The following is a 14609-nucleotide window of genomic DNA, read 5'->3' as shown; positions in this document are numbered from 1 at the left end:
GGTCTTGCCCATGCCCATAGAGAGTAGGTGGGCCTTGGGTGTGTGATGGAATCACGGGCACCTGGGCTCAGCTCTGTGCCCCCCGGGAACCTTGAGAGCTACGGTAAACACTTGTGTTTCCCTTTCTGTTTTGCTGGCCACGCTAGCCTGCAGCTCAGAAACCTAGGCCAGGGCTCCCCTGCAGGTGCAAGGAACTCAGAGAAAACCCAGCCTGGACAGCAGCCTGTGCAGGCTGGGCCTGGGCGTCACATATGACAATGCTACAGGGTGGATTTTGGTACTCATTAGAGGCCCAGTGGAAATGGGAAGATGAGGCCAGAGCCTGGGAGGGAAACTGGACTTGATAGCACTTGCAGTTTGGGGGTTTAGGGGAGGACTAGGGTGCAGGGTAATTGTGGTGTTTGGATCATAGGGGAAACCAGGGCTGCCTTCCTGCAGATGGGTGGACCTGGTAGGTAGACACAGGACACAGTTCCCTAGAGCAGGTCAGCGAAGCCAAAAGAGAGTAGAGGCACTCTTTTGAGCACTAGCTGTGTTGGTCATTGGTCCCTGATCCTGCATTCCACTCAGAGGGGCCAGAGAGGGGCTGGAGTGATAGCACAGCAGCAGGGCATTTGCCTTGAACGCAGCCGACCCAAATTTGATTCCCAGCATCTCATATGGTCCCCCGAGCACTGCCAGGAGTAATTGCTGAGTGCAGAGCCAGGAGTAACCCGTGAACATCGCCGGGTGTGACCCAAAAAGAAAAAAAAAGGGAGGGGCGGAGAGATAGTAGAGGGGTGGGATTCTTGCCTTTCATGGGGCCGGTCCAGGTCCAATCCTCAGCATGCTGTATGATCCTCTGAGCTCTGTCAGGAGTAAATCCTTAGTGCGGAGCCAGGAGTAACCTCTGAGCATCACTGGATATCACCCCAAAACAAACAAAACCCCTGCAAAAAAACAGATTCCTCCCACAGATGGTTCAGAGGCTCCGGGGTGCAGGTGGGCCTCTCCATGTCCTAGAGCTTGGGGGCCGTCTACTGCGTAGGAGCCCTCTCATTGGGTGATGGAAGGAGTCTGTGCACATGGGGAGGACAGGAGGCGGTGACAGGGCTTCATACTCGTGTGTGTCCCTCAGGACAGTGGCGCTGTGTGTGGTGAGAAGCATAAGCCTGCTGCCATGCCTAGGGCTCTGGGAGGCATGTACACATGTGTGCACATATCTGTAGAGTGCACATGCACATATGTGTGTCCAGGGCTCCGTCTGCAGGCACGTGCCCAGTCAATAATGGACCAGGTTTCCCCGATCTCTGACTGACTCATGCTGCTGCCTGCTGCTTGCCTGCATGGGTGAAGTCATCGTCCATTTTTAGTATCTTGAGGTCATTTGCCAGCAGGGCCTCCTGGGGCCTCGGGATCCCGTTGCTGGGCTCCCTGGTCTGGGTGTTAGCAGGCGGTGCTGTGGCCCAGATGATCTCCTGGTCCCCAGTCCCCTGACAACACCCTCTACCCCCCAAGCTGGGAGGGGAGGGGCTGTCTGAAGTGGCTTCATGAGAACCCACTGACCAAGGGGCCATGTCCTGCTGCTTAGCTGTCTCCTGGACAACGTGCAGATCCCCTCAGGCCAGTCCTGCTTTTGCCCCTCTCCTGTACCTGCAGCTACCAGGGTATCCCCTCCACCCACCCTGTTTTTAAGCTCTGACTAGTGCCCCACAGGGCCCAGGAAAGAGCTTGTTGCCTGCCACATATTTGTTCCCACCAAATACAGAGGTGACATCTGAGACCCCAGATGTGACAGGGTCTCAGGGAACCTTCTGCTCCAGGACCATCCTGTCCCCCAGGGCAGTGCCCAGCACTTCCCCATGAGTGGTTCAGCTTACCAGGATGGTGCAGAGCTCAGATACTCAAAATTGCAAGTGGTAAAGTCGGGGGGCATGGGGAGTCATGTCCCCTCAGGACACAGGACTCCAGCCTGGAGTGAGGCGTCATCTGGTGACCTCTGGGGAGTGTCCCTTGCTATGCACACCTCTCCAACCCAGGGCCCAGAGCAGAGTGAACTTGGAGGCTGGGCACCATGGGCTCAGTCACTGGGCCTCCTATCTGGGTAGGCCTCCGGGCTCTGGGGTCCCAGCTGGGGGCCCATCCTGCGGGACATGGGGTCTAGGCTGTCCTCCAGTTGACCTGGCTTTGGCTGTCCGGCAGTGTGCACTTTCCTCCCCAACCCACTGCAGCCTGGGTTTTGATTGCTTCCCATGCCCCAGACCCTGAGACACTCACATGGCAGGGGCCCAAGTGGAGAGTGCCCTCAGGGCCCTGTGCTACCTACCCCGCACAGCACAGGTCTGGCCCAGCCCTGCTGCAGGCCACCTACTCTGAGACTTACCTTCCTCACTGGCAAGTCTGGCTAAGAGACATTGGGCTGTTGAAGAGCTCTGCCCAGAGCCATCTTGCCTACCCGCACTGTCCCCTGCAGGGCTAATGGCAGGGAGGAGGGGGCCAGTAAGTGGGGGATGAGGCAGAAGACTGGAAGCAGAGCACAAAGGTTGGGAAGAATGTGACATGCAGAGGCAGGACCCTGGCATGGCATGCTACCACGGAGCAGCTGGGGCCCCTTTGGCCTGAAGCATCCTCTCTGGCATCTGATAAGAGACCCGGACACTTGGTCGGGACAGGGACCCCTGGCTCAGGTGAGAGTTGCCAGGCTGTGCCCACTTTTCCTGATGCTATGTAGGCTGGATGGAACATTGGGATTTTGGTCTCCTGAGCTCACTGAGCACTAGGGAACTGGGTATTTTTGTCCTTTGAGGGCATTCTGCCAGCTGCCACCAACATTGGCATTAGCTGAAACTGAGCCCCTGAGGCTTTTGCATGCCAGGTTTCTAGGGTGGGCAGGGACAAGGTCCATGGCACTAGGAGGATATAGCCAGCTGCTGAGCCATGTAGGGAAAGGATCCTGTGGGTTCCACCTGGGCCACTGGCTTTACTGCTTTGATAGGGCAGCCATGCCTTGGGACCCCAGATCTCTGGGACCTGGACCTCACATGCCACCCCTGCTGGTGGGAATGGCAGGCTGTCCTCCATGCCAACATTCTGGCCCTCCTTCAACCCCTGGGGCTTCTGGGTTCTGGAAGCAGGAGGCACTTTCCCCCCATCTGCAGGGCAGCAGAGAGGGGCGTGGGGCCACTCACCAGCCCCTGCTCTCCTCATCCAGGAGCAGAGCCCGGGCAGCGAGGCCTCACTGGTCACCATGCCAGAGGCCCCTGAAGTGCTGGAGGAAACGGTGACAGTGGAGGAGGACCCTGGCACCCCTACATCCCACGTGTCCATCGTCACTTCAGAAGATGGCACTACCCGGCGCACGGAGACTAAGGTATGGCCCTGGGGGTGGGCACGTCTCCTGGGGCCCTCCCATTCGCCCTCTGGGTGGTCACTGCAGGGCAGGGACTGGGCCTCTCAGACCGCCCAGCCCACCAGCTGCCTGCATATCTGCCAGGTCACTAAGACTGTGAAGACGGTGACCACACGAACAGTGCGCCAGCTGCCTGTGGGTCCAGATGGCCTCCCCCTGCTGGACAGCGGACCGCCACTCTGCCCATTCCCCGATGGCCCCCTGGACCGGCACTTCTTACTGCGAGGGGGCGTGCCAGCAGCCACACTCTCCCGCGCCTACCTCAGCAGTGGGGGCAGCTTTCCTGATGCGCCCGAGCCCCGTGAAGTCCCCAGCTATGGCAGCCTGTCTCGGGGGCTGGGAACGCGGCCCCCGCGTGGTGGACCCCTTGGTCCGGGCCCTGGGGATGGCTGCTTCACTCTGCCTGGCCGCCGTGAGGCATTCCCCGCTGGCCCTGAGCCCGTGACTCCGGCAGGTCGCTCCCAGCCCGAGCGCTTCCAGGCAGAGCCCTACGGCCTGGAGGATGATACGCGGAGCTTGGCTGCTGAGGATGAGGGTGGTCCGGAGCTGGAGTCCGACTATAGCACGGCCCCACGGAGGCGGCCTGACTGCGGGCGGGGCCTTCGTGCCAGGTGAGCACCTGCTGCCTGTCACCTCCAGGCAGTCTGGCCCCCACCTTCCCCCACAATACTCCACGGGCTTCTGGGCTTGAGTTAGTGTCCCCCCACCCCCTGCCCTCGAGCTTGCCTGGGCCTCAGCTCTTCTCCAGGGCAGATCTAGGGATGGTGGGAGCTGCACTGTGCTTGACATGTTCTCCTACCTGAGGACCCTGAAGGCATGAGCACCAGAGGCTCGGGTATTTCCCAGAGTGGGGGCCCCTGCCTGGTTTGCCCCTGTGCTTAGGAGCATCCAGAACTCTGACCCCCACTCTTCCCGATACAGCCTCTGGGTCTTGTTCCCTCTGCCCTGGGTTTGTTCTTAGTGGGGGTGCATAACCACAGCCCAGATCGGGATTGTGCCTGTGACCAGGGCCCAGATGCTTGACCCCTCCTAGTGGTGGGTTCGATGGAGACAGTCCACAAATATTTTTTTTTTCTTTTTGGGTCACACCCAGCGATGCACAGGGGTTATTCCTGGCTCATGCACTCAGGAGTTACTCCTGGCAGTGCTCAGGGGACCATATGGAATGCTGGGAATTGAAACAGGGTCGTCTGCGTGCAAGGCAAATGCCCTACCCACTGTGCTATTGCTCCAGCCCCCACAGACATCTTGAACACTGATGGCTCATATGTCCCTTAGACAGTATCAGTGGGATGGAGGCCCTTGGTAGTGAACCACCTCTCCCCCTGTAGCCTGGTACCAACTGGATCTGGGAAAGTTGGAATCTATCATCCACAGATGTTCCCCGGAAATGCACAGCTCAGAGTTGGGGGATACCTGGAGAGGGGAGTGAGTGCCTGTAGTCTGGGGAGCTCAGAGTCAGGCCATTGGTTGAGTGTGACTCCTGCTCTGCCCTGGCGGGCTCGGGGAATCGGGCTACCAGTGCTCAGCTGCCTGCTCTCGCTCTCTGGGGTTGGCAGCCTGGGGCGGTGGGCGGGGCGTGGGCGGGGCCACCGGCCTCCCGCCTCCCCAGCTGCTCACAGGCTTTCTTGCTGGACAGGGCCTACGAGGACGTGGCTGACGAAGGCAGTGAGCTGATGGAGGAGCGGCCCCCATTCCCAGCCGTGAGCGCACCCCTGGCCCAGCCTGAACGGGGCAGCCTGGGCAGCCTGGACCGCATGGTGCGGCGCTCACCGTCGGTCGACAGTGCCCGCAAGGAGCCGCGCTGGCGGGATCCAGAGCTGCCCGAGGTCCTGGCCATGCTGCGGCACCCCGTGGACCCCGTGAAGGCCAACGCAGCCGCCTACCTGCAGCACCTGTGCTTCGAGAACGAGGGCGTCAAGCGGCGCGTGCGGCAGCTGCGGGGGCTGCCGCTGCTCGTGGCCCTGCTGGACCACCCGCGGGCGGAGGTGCGGCGCCGGGCCTGCGGGGCGCTGCGGAACCTCTCCTTTGGGCGGGATACGGACAACAAGGCGGCCATCAGGGACTGCGGGGGTGTGCCTGCCTTGGTGCGCCTGCTGAGGGCCGCCCGGGACAGTGAGGTCCGGGAGCTTGTCACGGGTGAGTGGTATCCCTGGAGAGGGGTGGCCTCAGGGGCTCTCCCTCTGGGAAAAGGGTCCCAGGTACCAGGGCAGCTACCTCTTCTGGACCCGGTCACCATGGTAGGATGGGCACTGGGGCCCTCATCCCCTCCACAGCTGTTTCCCCCGGATTCCTGCTACACCCTATAGTGCAGTGGTGGGGATTGTGTCCTGGTGAACCGGGCAGCTGGGCAGAGTCATGTGACTATGGCTAAGTGGAGTCATGTTACCAGCCCTAGTGGCCCTTTAGTTGTCCCTCCCACCATGTTCAACCCATCCTGTGTCCCTCCCCCCAGCCTCATGGGGCTCTGTTCCAGCTGGGTAATGCCACTAGGTATAACCATGGACCTGTCATCCCAGGCCCAGACAGACCACCAGGGCCTTCTGTGCTGGCTGTCACCTCCCAGCTGGGGCTGAGTGGCAGGCGGTGGGGCCATAGCACCCGTGGTCAACAGGGCTGGTCTGTGTGCCTGGCAGGCACACTCTGGAACCTGTCATCCTACGAGCCCCTGAAGATGGTCATCATTGACCACGGGCTACAGACGCTGACCCACGAGGTCATTGTGCCCCACTCGGGCTGGGAGCGTGAGCCCAACGAGGACTCAAAGCCACGGGACGCCGAGTGGACCACTGTCTTCAAGAACACGTCTGGCTGTTTGAGGTGCAGGCGGGAGGCGGGGGCCTTGTGGCCAAGGGGCTGCTCCCTGTGGCTGGAGCTCAGGGCCAGCTTCTGCATGCACTCCCAGCACCAGTGGCCCTGACCCAGGGACAACTGTCATATTCCAGGGAATGGGGAGATGTTTCTCACCCTCAAGGCTTGCTGTCCCCACTGAGTGGGAGCCCCAGGGTCTAGCTCTATAACCTGGACCCATACTCCTGTCACAATAGGCTATGGCTGGGGCCTTGTCTCACCTCACTAGGATTCTGGCCCTCCATGGATAATCCTGGGTCCCCCGGGACATGCCGGCATGTCCAAGCCCCAAGCTCCCACTGGGGTGGGGGAGGCTGAATCCACCACTGACCCCTCCCAGCTCGGAGAGAGTGTAGGGGCTCCCAGAGGTCTGGCCCCCACGGCCCCAGCTGCTCTGTGCAGTCAGGCTGATGTCCTCTGCCCTGGTGGGGCTGTACCATGAATTCAGAATCCCAGAGCCAGGGGCGAGGGTCACCCGGCATGTTCTTGGCACCCAGGAACGTGAGCTCTGATGGCGCAGAGGCCCGCCGGCGACTCCGGGAGTGCGAAGGCCTGGTGGATGCGCTGCTGCATGCCCTGCAGTCGGCTGTGGGCAGGAAGGACACGGACAACAAGGTGGTGGGCAGGACGGGGCTGGGCAGGGGTGGGCTGCCCCTCATGCACAGTCTTTGACAAAGGGTGAGAGAGATGGCAGGAGACATCTTCTGCAGTCTTGAGCTGTCGGACTGGCACTGAGGGAGGCTGTGCTGGTCTGGGGACAGTGTCCAAGGTATGGGCCACCTAGTCATGGCCACACTGTGGCACGGGTGAGCCACTAAGGCCCAGATAAAGTACTGTGTGTGCTCAGGGACCCGCCCCTTTCCTCTCCTGGCCTTTTGGTGTTTCATGTCCATCGCAGGCCTCCTGGTCTCTGTCACGGACCACTTGGTGTCTGCTGGCCATGGCATCTTCCCTGGGTGGGTCAGCAGCGCCGGGCCCCTGCAGCCCTGGCCCACAAGCTCCCCTCTCCCCACAGTCAGTGGAGAATTGCGTGTGCATCATGCGGAACCTGTCCTACCACGTGCACAAGGAGGTGCCAGGGGCTGACAGGTACCAGGAGGAGGAGCCTGGGCCCCCAGGGGGCGCTGTGGGTTCACAACGCCGGAGGCGGGATGACGCTGGCTGCTTCGGTGGCAAGAAGGCCAAAGGTGTGTGGTGGGGACCCGGGGTGGCACAGTAGGAATCCTTCCTTCCCCAGGCCCCACAGGCTCTCTATGTCCACACTCCTCCATAGGCGGGGGGCTGCCCCATTATTCACAGGCGGGGGGCAGAGAGCCGGGACACCCAGCTCCCAGGTCCGTCTTTCTCCATCTGCTGTGGGGAGGCCCAGAGAGGGCAGGAGGGAACCTGGTGGTGTCCCTGCTGGCTCTGGGAAGGGTTCTGCAGGCCCTGGTTTGGGGCTCTCTGTAGATGGTGCCTTGCCTGATGCTGGCAGGGTGTCTGCAGAACCGGAAGCCCTGGGCAGCCCCCCACCTTGCCTTCACGCATGCCTGTTGCACTTGGAGGTGTCGGTGGAGCCTGCGTATGGCTTTCCCTGTGCAGCTCAGGGCTCTTGGCCCCCAGCTATAGTGGGGTGAGGTTCCACGTCCCATCTGCTCAGCCCAGGTGTGCAGTGGGGAGTCGAGGTCTCCTGGGAGGGCGGGAGGGGTGCTGCCCGCTCAGGCTCGTCTCCTCTCTCCTCTGCTTCCTCCGGCTGTCCAGAGGAGTGGTTCCATCAAGGTGAGTCCCTGTTTGCCCTGCTGTCCAGGCCCAGCCCAGGGCTCAGGCAGCTGTCTCCATGGCGACCACAGGGTGTGCCGGCCTCGCTGCCCTAGCCCAGCTGGGTCCCGTCTCCAGGCAGCTGCCTCCACAACAACTCTGGAGGTGTCAAGTGCAGGGATTCCAGCCCCGTCCTGGCCCCCGGTCACCTTGGACAGGCTGTCCAGCAGGCTGCTCTCAGAGCTGGTGCTGAACCGACGCTGAGCAGCACCTAGGCTATGGTGCAGCCATCCCCGTGGGTGCCAGTGAGTGGTAGCGTTCCAGTGAAATGGGGTGCTGTGTGGCCCAGGCAGAGCAGCTGTACAAAGACCCCGCAGGCTGGACAGGAACCCCAGATCTCTGAAGCCTTCCCAAGGCAGAGACACGCCCGTGGGATGGGAGGGGACAGGAGGCAGCCAAGCAGAGCCACCAGGCATCGGGCTCCACTGCTGGGTCTGTGCTCCTGGGTCTCCTGCACACAACTAGGCTCATCCAGCTTCCCTGAGTCTCTCATCTGCCCAGTCACCCAGCCAGGGATCTGGGTGCCTCAGTTCACACCCTGGGTAGCCTCAAGGAGACTGCTGTGTTGGCAGTCGAGCTCCTGGAACTGCAGGGTCCTGGCTACTTGGTTTCCCGCTGTGATACTGTCCCTTCCCAGGGCCTCTTAGTGGCCAGTTGCGGGCATGGGGGATGCTTTGGGGACTCTGAACAGGAATGGGCCCTGGCCTGTTTTCCTGATGCCCACCTGCCTTCTGGCAGGGTCCTGCTCACCCTCCACTGCCTTCTGTTCCAGGGAAGAAGGACGGTGAGATGGACCGGAACTTTGACACGCTGGACCTGCCCAAGCGGACTGAGGCTGCCAAAGGTGAGATGGTGGAATCAGAGACTCAGGCTGTCCAGGTGGTGAGGCCGGCCGCCAGACAGGCCCGAGGACATTCCAGTAGGGACACTGAGGCCCACGGATGTGGGCAAAGCATTTGGGATTGGGGTCAGTACTGCCCATCACTTCAGAGTGTGGCATACAGAGGCACAGAGATCCCGGGCACTGTCGTGCACCTTGTCATGTGTGGGCACTTGATGGGCACTAGAATGACATGCACAGTGAAGGGTAGGTAAGCTATGCGTGCCCTTTGCAGGGTCACTCAGCTGGGCTCGGGGCAGTCGGAGTCAGTGTGGTGGCCGGGCCAGGGTGACCGATAGGGGGACTCAACCTCCTTGTCTGCTTGTCTGTCCAAGTTCTGTTCTGGATTTGGGGAATGCAGCTGGAGAGACTGCGGTGAGGCCAACCCTAGAGAGCCACAGGCCACAGCCTACCCCACATGCCCAGACCCTCCCTGGGTGAAGTGCCAAGGCCCAGCCACTGAGAGTGAGCATGTCAGGCCAGGGACTGTCCAGTGCAAACACTCTGAGTGGGAAGGGGAGGGGAGGCCACGTCTGTGGTCAGCACAGGGATGCGCTGACCTTGGAGCAGCGTGTGGTCACTCTGCTGCCTGCTGATGAGGGACAGGAGTGGCAGGGCTTCTCAGGTGGAGCTCAGGCCCTGTTGCCAGGCTGCCCTGGTTACTGCCCGCTTTCCTGGGAGAGGGCGCCCACACTGTTGCCAAGGAGGGTGGGTCTTGTTGCTGGGAGAGTGACCCTGGCTACACTGCCCCTATTCGTCATGGGGGGATCCAGGCCCTGTTGCTAGGGCAGTGGAATCCCTCCCTGCTCCATGCCAGGCCTCTTGCGGGGCTGCCAGGCCTATGAACCCCATTTCTCAGGCAGCGCAGTGAGGGGAGAATGACTTCATCCAAACCAGCTGTGTCTACACAGAGCCCATTTGTTCCTCTGTGAAATGGGAATGTTTCTTCATTTAGGTGACCCTAAGGGGTAAAAACCTTGTTTCTTGGTGACTGTCACATCCAACGTGGCACTGTGGAGTCACTCCTGGTGGTGTCCCATCAGCTATGTGATGCCAGGGATTAAATACAGGACTCTCGCATGCAAAGCCTGTGTTCTGGTCATTTGAGCCATCTCCCTGGCCTCTGGGGCAAATGCCTCGGAATATTTCGGCATCCCTGGAAGTACTTCCATGGAGGGAGAGGAAGAGTGAGGGGGCCATCCTTGCACCCTGAGTGACCGTGAGTGGTGGTGTCCTGTGCCCAGGCTTTGAGCTGCTGTACCAGCCTGAAGTGGTACGTCTCTACCTCTCTCTCCTCACTGAGAGCCGGAACTTCAACACTTTGGAGGCTGCAGCCGGAGCCCTACAGAACCTCAGTGCTGGCAACTGGACGGTGAGAAGCTGGGGCTGTTGGCGAGTGGGGCAGGAGGGAATGCTGGGTATCGCTGCCCCTGGCACCTCCTCGGCATCCTGGAGGTCCAGGCCAGAGGCAGGCAGGTGGCCCAGCTGGAGGGAGTGGTCGGGGCTTTGGTGGGAGGGTAGCTGATCCCGTGTTTTCCACAGTGGGCCACGTACATCCGCGCCACTGTGCGCAAGGAGCGTGGGCTGCCCGTGCTAGTGGAGTTGCTGCAGTCAGAGACTGACAAGGTCGTCCGCGCCGTGGCCATCGCACTGCGTAACCTCTCCCTGGACCGGCGCAATAAAGACCTCATTGGTGAGGAGGAGCCTCAGTGCAGAGCTGGGAGCAGTGGCTTGGGGGTGCCCATCAGCGGCTGTTAGGGACTGGGATCTGCCTCTCTCACTCCAACCCTGTCTGCAGGCGCTCATGGTCTCCCTGAAGCCCTCAGGAGGCTGGCCGAGCCCCCAGGGCAGCAAGAGTGTCCCATGATCCTAGCTGGGATCCTGCACCGGTCCACCACAGGGGCAGGGGCAGGGCAGGACAGGGCAGGACAGGACAGGACAGGACAGGGCAGAGCAGAGGTGCATCCTGACTCCAGAACCCCCTCTTCAGGGAGCTATGCTATGGCAGAACTGGTACGAAACGTGCGGAATGCACAGGCTCCAGCACGACCCGGGGCCCGTCTCGAGGAAGACACCGTGGTGGCCGTGCTCAACACCATCCATGAGATTGTGTCTGACAGCCTGGACAACGCGCGCTCTCTCCTGCAGGCCCGAGGCGTCCCTGCGCTAGTGGCCCTGGGTGGTTCCAGGTGCTGGGGGCAGTCGTGTGGGCGGGGCCCGTCGTGTGGGTGGGGCTGTCCACTGACTGCCGCTGTCTGTGACACAGCCAATCTGTGCGTGAGGCCAAGGCCGCGTCCCACGTGCTACAAACTGTGTGGAGCTACAAGGAGCTGCGCGGTGCCCTGCAGAGGGACGGCTGGACCAAGGCGCGCTTCCAGGTGCTGCTGCGTGGCCCTTCTCAGCTTCACCTCACCGGCTGGGGTTCCCTGTGGGAGTGGCCCTCACTCCCAACACTGTTTGTTCCCTTCCCCTACTCCAGTCCACTGCTGCTAACACCAAGGGACCCAAGGGAGCGCTGAGTCCGGGAGGCTTTGACGATAGTACCCTGCCCCTGGTGGACAAGAGCCTTGGTGAGTCGGGAGAGGGTCCGGAACCCCATCGCTGACACAGGCACCTCTAGCCTGCAAGAAACATGTGGTGGGTGAGGGGTGGGGGAGGAAGCTTGGCAGTCCCCCAGGAATATAGGGGATCCTTTTCCCAGCACTTGTTCCCCTACCCCTGTGCCCACCACATTGGTGCCAGACTTGGGGAAGGGGTGCCAGAGGCAGAGGCCCAGCAGAAGGGTGCAAAGTCGTGAAATCCAGTCGCCTCGCCAGCAGACTGGCTGTGGGCATGTCTGTCTACCCCCCCTGCCCCACCTCACCCCCACTGCAACCAGCTGGTTTGTGTCAGGCTGATGCCTGCCTTGTGCTTTGTGCCTTGTGCCTGGCAGACGGTGAGAAGCCTGGGAGCCGGGACGCCATCCCCATGGAGGCTCTTGGCCCCGGTGAGTATAGGCGGGCGCAAGGCTGCCAGGTTCCCGCAGGGAGCAGCAGGGGTGTACTGCGACAAGTCATTCTGTTGTGTTGGCGCTGGGATGGCTTTCTGAGGAGATGTTGGCAGGAGTAGAGAGAAATATTTGTTTCAGGCTTGCTTGGGGGTGAGGGGAGGGCCGACAGGCCCAGGGCCCAGCTCGGGCCTCTGGTGTGTCCTCTTCGGAGGAGGCTGCAGGGGCTGGGAGCAGACCTGGCACGGCCCTCTAGGGCCCCTGAGTCTGGGCTCAGAGCCCCTGGTGCCCCCTCCCACAGATGGCTACTCCACGGTGGACCGGCGGGAGCGGAAGACCCGAGGCAGTGACCCTGCGGCCGAGGCTTCTGAGAAGGAGCCACTAAAAGTAAGTGTGAGTAAGGGCCCAGCAGGGCTGCACGCCTGGGCTTCCTGGACACAGGCTGGATGCTGAGTTTGGTCAGGAGCTGGGGGGTCCTCCCCAGTTGGGGTAGCCGGGCCATGAGACCAGACCCTGGGGAGCCTCATGTCAGAGTCAGTTAAGGGTGGACACTTAGCTGAAGGGTGGACAGTTTGAAACTCATTCACTGGCAGGGAGAAAGAGGGGACACAGGACAGGGGCCACTGCCCGGTGCCAAGCAAGCATGTCCACACCCTTCTCTGCATGTGTGTGCAAACAGGGACCCACACGGTCCTCTCTCCACAGCAGCCCCTGGAACCTGCCGTGTGCCCATGCCCTGGCTTTGGGCACGGGCTGCTGTGCTTCCATTCTCACCACACTGACTGGGCTCCCCTGCCCTCATGCCCGTGTGCTCCGTCCCCACCTGACTCCCCAGCCTGGTCCCCAGCCCCAGTCACCCACTAATTTGCTCTCTTCTGCCTCAAATGCCCTCCTCCCCTCCCTGGCTGCTGCAGCTCGAGCCCAGCAGGAAGGCCCCTCCTCCTGGGCCCAGCAGGCCTTCGGTCAGGCTGGTGGATGCCGTGGGGGACGCTAAGCCTCAACCTGTTGACTCCTGGGTCTAGCTTGCACGCCTGGTACGTTCTCGTGTTTGCCCTTCCGTGCTCTGGGCCAGGGCCACCCGCGTTCACCTCTGCTGGCTGCATGCTCCACTCTCCCTGTGCTCCCCGGAAGGGCCTGGCCTTGTGCTCAGTGGCGTCAATGCCCGTCTTAGTGAAGAGCAGGCCACAGTTAGAGAGGAATGGGCCTGTGTGGCCCGCAGCCCTACTGCACCCCGCGCCAGGCCAGAGCTGGGGCCAGAGCTGGAGCCAGCGCAGGAAACCACCTACCTCCCCCCAAAGCCCCTGTCCGCTGCAAGCGCCCTAGGCACAAGGCCCCCACACCATGGCTTTGGTGCTCACCTTCATCTGTTTTGCCTGTGGTGCCAGCCGTCCCTCTCACTCCTCAGGGCCCGGGCTCAGCCTGCTGTTCCTAGGGACCACGGGAAGGCGGGAACTCCAGGTCCATCCTGCATAGACCCTGCTGTGGTGCTCGGAGCCCCCTGGCGGCAGGGGTAGGCAGTGTCTCTCGAGGAGCCAGGCTGACTTTTCTGAACCAGCCTTCCTCCCTGCCGCCCCCAGGCTGCGCTGCCACTGGACTCGGTGCTGGTAGCTTGTGAGGGGGAGGAGGTGGGTGGGAGGGGCCTGGGGCAGGTGACTGACTGGGGCCTGCGGTAGGAGAGGTGGGGGCAGGCAGCCAGGCAGGGCAGGAAGGGGGGTGCTCTTCAGGACCCCAGTCCTACCCTGCATGGCAGAGACCGTGGGTGTAAGGCTGCTCCAGGGGGCCAGTCTGGACACAGGGGTCAGGCTGTGCTTGTCCCCCCACCCAGCCCCCACTCTGGGAGGCCTGGAGCCCCGGCTGGTGGGGCCTTCCCTGAAGGACTGCCCAGGGCTGCTGTGGCCCAGTCACACCTCCTCGTGCCCCTCTGGGGACAGGGGCACCGCAGGGAGACTGCTGTTCAGTGCCTGCTGTTTGAGACTTAAAAACAGAAGAGAAAACACTGACGAAAAGCATTAAAGACAAAACCAAAAGACAACTGTATTGGTAAATATTTGAATTTTTGTAAGAAAACTTAAAAATTAAAAAAATCAACAAAGGAACTTTTGTGTCATGTGCCTGCCTCGGTGTTCTTGCCGGAACTACTGGCTCTCCCTCTTTGGGCAGGGACAGAGATGTCCCTGGGGATCATCACCGGTATCCAGTGAGGACTCAGCAGGGGCCCAGGCCCCCCTTTCTAAAGAACAGGTTTGTTCCCTGGGTCCCTGGGGTCCTCGGACCCCAGATGAGATCTTAGGGCGCCTCTGAGGTGGTCAGAGCCCCAACTACTTTAGAGGGGCCTGGGGTGGAGGACCAGAGTGGGGCTTGGGGGGTAGCTCTGGCTTTAGGGAGCTGCAGAGCAGCTCTGCTTCATCACTTGCCAGTTAGATAACTGGCGGAGGCTCCATGGCTGAGGCAAACCCACACCCACCACGGGATACAAGACAGAAGGTTGGCCGCCTGCCTCTTGCAGGGGCCCAGGGGACCAGGTCCTGGGGAATCCAGTCTCAGCTTTCCCACCCCTGCTTTGCTTTCCCCAGAAGCTGTCCCACCTACAGACATCCCTGCAGAACTGAAGCATATGCCGTGGGTCTGGCCACCAGAGCGGCCCGGCTCCCCAACTGCTGGGCAGTGGCCAGTCAAGGAAAGCACCAGGGTGCCCAAGTCGAGGGGAC

The 14609-nt window shown here is 61.6% G+C and overlaps 1 protein-coding gene across 7 annotated transcripts in view; it reads left to right on the top strand.

Annotated features, from left to right (window-relative positions):
- ARVCF (ARVCF delta catenin family member) overlaps nt 1-14524 on the top strand; it is a 42007-nt gene extending 27483 nt beyond the window's left edge. For 3 of the 7 annotated variants that reach the window (XM_004607482.2, XM_055119362.1, XM_055119367.1), the window contains 17 exons: nt 3191-3349; nt 3473-3999; nt 5028-5527; nt 6025-6208; nt 6736-6853; nt 7254-7425; nt 7979-7996; nt 8808-8879; nt 10160-10287; nt 10458-10608; nt 10906-11104; nt 11182-11293; nt 11395-11485; nt 11848-11901; nt 12203-12288; nt 12816-12935; nt 13307-14524. In XM_004607482.2, coding sequence (XP_004607539.2) covers nt 3191-3349; nt 3473-3999; nt 5028-5527; nt 6025-6208; nt 6736-6853; nt 7254-7425; nt 7979-7996; nt 8808-8879; nt 10160-10287; nt 10458-10608; nt 10906-11104; nt 11182-11293; nt 11395-11485; nt 11848-11901; nt 12203-12288; nt 12816-12923 — 2679 coding nt within the window. In that variant the 3' untranslated portion in view covers nt 12924-12935; nt 13307-14524. Of the gene's footprint in view, nt 1-2523; nt 2667-3190; nt 3350-3472; nt 4000-5027; nt 5528-6024; nt 6209-6735; nt 6854-7253; nt 7426-7978; nt 7997-8807; nt 8880-10159; nt 10288-10457; nt 10609-10905; nt 11105-11181; nt 11294-11394; nt 11486-11847; nt 11902-12202; nt 12289-12815; nt 12936-13306 lie in introns of those variants that run through there. The other 4 variants (XM_055119363.1, XM_055119368.1, XM_055119365.1 and 1 more) reach the window with 3 other exon arrangements.
- Nucleotides 14525-14609: the final 85 nt, after the last annotated feature.

The sequence above is a fragment of the Sorex araneus genome, chromosome 11 (genome assembly GCF_027595985.1).
Source record: "Sorex araneus isolate mSorAra2 chromosome 11, mSorAra2.pri, whole genome shotgun sequence".
In the NCBI taxonomy this organism is placed as follows: domain Eukaryota; kingdom Metazoa; phylum Chordata; class Mammalia; order Eulipotyphla; family Soricidae; genus Sorex; species Sorex araneus.
Note: the sequence above shows the minus strand (reverse complement) of the source record. Positions and strands in the feature narration are given on the sequence as shown.